Source organism: Bidens hawaiensis, unplaced genomic scaffold (assembly GCF_021521415.1).
Source record: "Bidens hawaiensis isolate Kalapana, Puna unplaced genomic scaffold, B.hawaiensis_p1.1 tig00004282_1, whole genome shotgun sequence".
Taxonomy (NCBI): Eukaryota; Viridiplantae; Streptophyta; class Magnoliopsida; order Asterales; family Asteraceae; genus Bidens; species Bidens hawaiensis.
In genome coordinates, this window is record NW_027491257.1 from 1,153,686 (window position 1) to 1,160,485 (window position 6,800).

The 6,800-nt window shown below is 34.1% G+C and overlaps 1 protein-coding gene across 1 annotated transcript; it reads right to left on the reverse strand.

Annotated features, from left to right (window-relative positions):
* Positions 1-3,543: 3,543 nt before the first annotated feature.
* Positions 3,544-5,416, reverse strand: LOC143626006 (transcription factor MYB17-like). Its single transcript, XM_077096206.1, has 3 exons — positions 5,022-5,416; positions 4,801-4,930; positions 3,544-4,355 (listed from the first exon to the last, which is right to left on the reverse strand). Exons 1-3 carry the CDS (start codon positions 5,185-5,187, stop codon positions 3,701-3,703), a joined length of 951 nt encoding a protein of 316 aa, XP_076952321.1. The 5' UTR covers positions 5,188-5,416; the 3' UTR covers positions 3,544-3,700.
* Positions 5,417-6,800: the final 1,384 nt, after the last annotated feature.

The window sequence follows — 6,800 nt, forward strand, 5'->3', positions numbered from 1 at the left end:
CGCGTATAATTGTACGTTCTGGATATTCACGTACGTAATGTACGATAGTGTATTAGCGTACGTTAACCGCCCCTTTTATATATATATATATATATATATATATATATATATATATATATATATATGTATATATATGTATATATATATATATATATATATATATATATATATATAACTTAAACACCATAACATCATTCAATAAAACATAAAGCTTATAACACTTTATAGTGAACTAAAACAGTACTATGCCATTATTACAAACAAAACGCTATAACAAATGATGTGTTAGTAAAAGGTTGTCTTAGTGTTTAATATCGTGTATTTTAGTTATTTATATATATCGAACACAATTGCTTTCTGAGTTTTTATATGTGTAGGTGTTTGGTACTTAAACGTGTTAGTTCGGAACGTTCATCATGGTAAATAATCAAGTTACAAATGAAGGGAAGCAAACGGAGGGCCATACCGGTAAGCGAGCAGCAAGAAAACAAAAAACTGGGAATTTTGGTGCAGGGCACGGCTTACGGCCTGGTCGTAACAGACATGGCTGGGCGTATCAGGGGGTCGTAGGCCATTGTTTTAGACTTTGTTATTTTCATAGGCATTTAAGCCTCTTTTTTATATTCAGTCATAACTTCTTTATACCTAGTAACCTTGGACGATTTGGGAGCTATTCCATACTAAAATAAAACCTCTCAATCATCAATTCTTCTATGGTTTCAAGATTCCAATCAACAATCAAGTTAATCGTGATGTAGAGCCAAGGCTAAATCACTCGTGACTTCTTCAAGTGTAGGGTTTAAGTAAGATTGATTATTTTATGATTTCTATCTATGTTTGGATATGAGTTTTGGTTAATCAAGCTTTTACTTTTGTTTTGATTGTTTAAACAGTTGTTTATCAAGGATTTACTTTTTATCATCCGTTAATTGGTTTGAATCCATCAACATTTAGGATTAAGTTTTTATAGTCATTGAATCATTTACCATTGACTAGTGACTATTATTAAGTCTTATTATGTGCGCTTGTAGTTAACTAGATCGTAGTCAGTTGTGTCAATTGGTCGGATTGAGTTCTATGAAGCTGCATAACCAAATAAAGTCTCTTTTAATTACTTATCATTCATACTAAACAAATCATGTCTACGTGGTTTTCCAATTGGTAGGAATTATAATTAATCAGTTCGTCCATAACGTGAAACTTGAAGTGTGATCATCGTTTCTTTAATAGTTTTTACAACAAAAGTTTATTCGTGTTAATTTCTTAATGTTTTCATCATAAAATCATTTTCAAAGTTTGCTTGACATCAATTGTCCTACTTTAAAACATAAATAATGAACCCTAGTAGCATTTTTAACTGATTCTATGGAAAGATGGCATTATTTGTCCATACTAGTTATAAGTGATTAAGACCCAAAATTACTTTGTTTTTTATTAGATGACGATATACATCTAAAACAAATGGTGCTATTTTCAGGGATTTGAGCCAATTTGTTGAGGTATGTCCTCATTTTCATTTCATGTATGCCCTCATTTTCAATTTGTTGAGTTTTAGAACTTGCCTCTTATGCCAAAATCAACTCATACACACCCTTACAACCAACTACCGAAGGAGTTCACATAATCATCAATAGAATTTTTTGTTTAATAAGTCAACTTGTGGATAAGGGTGGCTAATAAAAAAAAAACTTCGCTCTCTATAATTTTTTATTAGATCAATTTTAATTGTAAGAAATGGTGTGTTAATTAGTGTTTGGGCTTAATTGTTTAAAATTATTATGGGGTATTTGGATATATTGGTTAATGAATAATGAGTTTTATTTAAAATAAGATTATTTGTTTAATTGTTTAAAATGAGCTTAGTTGTTTGATAATTGTTAATTAGTTTATTACCTTATATAATTATATTTATCTTGAGAGTTGTTATCAGCATTTCCGTGGGGTGGGGGGGGGGGGGGGGGGTAAAAACCTCTAGGGGGCGGTTTCAAAAAATTTAGGTGTTAGCCTGAGATTACATCACATATATACTAAAAAAATTTAAAAATTCATGCGTCGCGACCGTATCCTTTAACACTATACTAGGTACGAAAATGGTTGCCACGTGGGCGGCGACACAGCCTATAATGCTTCAAAAGGCGGGCGGATACGCTATTGGGTGGCACTCTTAAGGTCGATCGATCGCCTCTATAAATTCACAAGCTACTCTATTTATAGGTTTTTTACTCTTTTTATGGAAAATATTGAGTTTTCATTTATGGGAAAAGACATCACCTTACTTGCCAATGATATCGTTAGATTTGATATTAAATTTACCATGCTCACGTCATATATTACATCGCCATCCTTCAAAAACCTGTCAGGAAGGTTTCTTAATGTAAACATATCATCTTAAACTGTTGCATGTTTAATATAAACGGTCTTAGATTACCAATTGAATTTCTATTACCGTTTGAAGGCCGAGTTGAATAGAATTGCAACGAGAATGACGCTTGGCTCAAAAGATATAATGACCACGTGATGAAACTGTTGCTTCGCAAGGATGGTTTTTTCTGTAATTTTTATGTGGATCCAATGGCCTCATGCTGCGAATACGGATTCCGTTCATAAGTTATCTGAGTTTCGCTACCTAGCAACAATTAACAAAGGAGAAGAAAGAGGCTATTTAAGCAATTTTTTAAGTACCAGTGTCACTACTAGAAAATCTCTCAATTTGCTACAAAAATTTTCTGCAATTTTCCACAACTCAAAATTTCTGACTAATTTTCCACAACTTTTTGTCTAAAATCAAAAACAAAAAAAAACCTTAAAATTTTGCACAAGTTTCCTACAACACAGTGACATAAAAGAGACTTGTCGGAATGTCGTAGCAAGCTAATTAAATCCATTTCCGACAAATTATTGACAATTTCTCTAATATTCTCTTCAGCATCCGCAATTACCCCTGAGATTGTATGTTGTTTACCCATAAATATCCTCTCATTTCTCCACTTCCAAATCTTCGAAGATTTGAAAGTGGAGAATGAAAGAATATTTACAGGTAAACAACATACGATCTCGGAGATATATTGTGGATGTTAAAGAGAATATTAGAGAAATTGTCAAGATCTGGAAGTAGAGAAATGAGAGAATATTTAAGGGTAAACAACGTGTAAGATTTGGAAGTGGAGAAATGAGAGAATATTTACAGGTAAAGAACATATGATCTCAAGGGTAATTGCGGATGTTAAAAGAGATTTTTTTTTTAGAATCAAGGCACGTAGACTTTGGGTATATTTGGAAGCTTGGTATAGGTTTAATTTTGTTAACTTTGTTTCATAAGCCTGTCATCTTATTTGGGTTGGACTTAATTGTGTTTTGTTTTTCTTGTTGTACTTCTTGGGCTTCTAGCAACTTGTAAGGAGTTTCACGTTTTTGTTTTAATATATTCGCTTAAAAAATAGAAATCTAGCTAAGAAGATGAGTAGATGACTATGTATTAGCGTACCATCTTTTTTTTGTCTAACATGCAGGCAGTAGACCTGTCACTATAAAGAATTCCATCAAGCTAGAAATTTAAAACTCTAAAGTACATTATTATTGGTCTACCCTTAAAGTCATAGCCATGCTAGTGTTACACATTTTTCCCTAACACATAAATGAAGCCACAATTTGAACACATTTTCCATCATTTATTACCACTCTTGGTCACCAAGATAATTTATTAGCACACAGGAGAAGCTGGTGGTGAAGTGATCATGGCAAAGTTATTGGTTATGTTTTTCCAACCACCATCCAGAAGATCAACAAATTCTTCCCAGAAAGGATCTCCATTGACAAAGTTATTTGCATCGTCAACGTATGCGAAATCTTCAAAAGGATCCATTTGTGTTTCGGTTTGGTCATCGTGTTTAGTGGTAGGAACTTGATCACATGAACTTAATAATGGCACGACGGGTGTTGCAACGGAAGCATTTGAGGTCGAGATGAGCGATTGGAGACTTTCATTGTTGATAGAGTAATTTGACCATAAGTTTCCTTGCCATACTTTAAGGACATCAAGGCATGGTAGATGTGGTGGTGGAATAAGTTTTGTGGGTGTTTTCTGATTCTCATGGAGAGAAGGTGCAACAAGGGTGGATGGTTGGGTTAAGTGGTTCTTGGGCTTTTGAACAAGCCTAGCTTCTGCCTCAAGCCGAGCGGCTTCCCATTGAGCCATGTGGTTCAAGGTGGAACTCAAGTGTTGGGTGCCATTCTTTGGCTTGTGGGTCATTGGATCAATGCCCATTTTAGTCATCCTCTTCTTGATGTGAGAGTTCCAGTGGTTTTTGATCTCGTTATCAGTCCTTCTTGGCAAGTGAGCAGCGATAGTTGACCATCTAAATGTAAAGGTGTAACATTAGCAACAATAACTTTTTAGGCAGAGAACATTTTACCTAGCTTCTTGCTTGCCAATTTTCAACTAATTAGTAATAATTTAATATATAAAACTCTTACGCGAAAGAAAAAAAACTACCCCTAGCTAAGGTTACCGAGTGGTAACCCTAGGAGATCTTAAGCACAAACAATCAAAAGGTTCGGATCCTAAGTTTAAAACATCAAATCAAATGTTTTATTTTCCTTTTACTATGCAAATGAGAAAATATTACTAGCACGGAGAGTTAAAGACCTAATGCAACAAGTTAAAGACCTACAACCCTAAACAAAACTTACATATTACCTTGAAAATAGGAAACTACTGTCGGTGTTAGGAGCTGGAGAAAGAGTGCAACAAGTAAAAAGAGCAAGGTGAGTACATTCGCTACAACCCTAATAAAAACGTACCTGTTACCGAGTAGAGCATGAAGTTGAATGATTGTCCTTTCTTCTTCCATGCTAAACTTTCCTCTCTTGATATCCGGCCTCAAGTAGTTCGTCCATCTTAACCGACAACTCTTCCCACATCTCTTAAGCCCTACATATCATCAAAATACTTAATATTTAGGATAAAAACACATGTAACATTAAGATGCATGCATGGGAATCAAACTAGGTCACACGGTTACCGGCTTTAGCAGGCAAAGATCGCCAACTTCCATGCCCAAATTGTTGAATGTGAGACAGTAGCTTTCGGTCTTCTTCCGGCGTCCATGGCCCTTTCTTCATCCCAACTCCTAACACGCCCATGTTACCATTGTTGTTTTGTTTCTTCTTCTTCTCAAATTTCACCATCTTAACCCTAATTTCAGAAAAAGAAGAGCCTATACTCAAGTACCTAGTTCTTACAATATATGCTTAACTTGTAAGATCTCTAGGTAATATGTTAAGTCACAACAGAGATGAGAGAGAGAAGATTTTGAAAGTGAAAGATGAAAATGGAAAAGATGGTTTAATTTGCTTATCCTATGAAAAGAGTGGACATGTTATATAATAGAAAGAAGTGGGACAGTGTCAATAACTATAGGCATATGCACGTGTTTAATGGCCAATTAAACCCCAACCATAATGTCCATTCTAAACTAAATAATAACTATAATATAGCCCGAGAGATACACGCGTTAAAAAACAACAAAAAAGTTAAATATAATAATATATTATAAAATACATGATAGTATACTTTATGAATTCATAAGATATAAATAATAACAAACAAAATTTTACAATTAATCTCTAAAAACCTCTTTGAATACAACATTGAATTATGACTTAAATGTTTAATGATTTGCTAGTATTAATTATAAGTGAATTAACGATATATCATTTCTAAGTCAAGAAATCCGACAAAATAACCACTTAAGTGGAGTCGATAATCATTTTTAGTTTGAAACATGAGGTTTTGGATCCAAGAATTGTATCACGCAATAACTTGTTTTTTAAAATTTTGCAAAGTCTTATTGCCATATAAAAATAGATTTATTTGAGGAGAAACCGGGTCATTGTTCTAGCATGAAAATCAGTTCATGTGTTATAACATAACTAAATGGATATGTGCCCTATATTGTGTTTAGAAGAAAAGATGATAAAATAGGAAAATGCTCACATGGCATCTATGTGACATTCTATCTGGAGGCCCAAAATGATGTCATGTAGAAAAATCATCTTGCGTTAATAGTATAGTTAGATAGTTAGATTGGGTGTCTTGCTTAGCACATTGAGTCGGGCTGGTGTTTTTTCTTATAAATATTAAGAGTTGACACGAAATCAACAGTGTCTGTGCTAAATAAAAAAAAACGCTCATTGTGGTGGCAAACCAACACAAAAATAAATATAAAAAAACGTCCGCACTAAATACAACAAATTAATATGACAGAATTACAAATTTTGTCCTTTAAAATAAGACAAATTACGGTTCGTGTCCTTTTCTAAGTTTCCTTGCAGGCGGTGTACTTTAAACTTTTTTTTCCTACAAGTTTTGTCCTTTACGCTAACTGGGTTAGAAAAAGTCAGTTAAATGCCCTCACATGAGACGCATGTGAGGGCATTTTTGTCTTTTCGTCTACCTGCAACTTCTTCTTCCTCTTTCTTCTTCATTTTTAAAAACAGATGCCACCAACCACCACTACCTTTTCTATCACCACCACCGCCTTCTCTGGGCATCATCAGAAGCAGCAGCACCTTCTCTGGTCAACTTGGGATGCAACAAGATAAAAAAATGGTGATAAAAGAGTTCATCTTCTTCATTCTAGTTGAACCCTAATGTCAATTTTAAAATTCGAGTACAAAAGTAACAGAGGATAATCAAGATCATAGGGCTTTGAATCGGTAAATGGAAATGAGCAAATCAACAATAAACTTACTTCTGAATGGTGCTGGACTCGATTGCTGATGTGCTTGGTTAGAAGGCT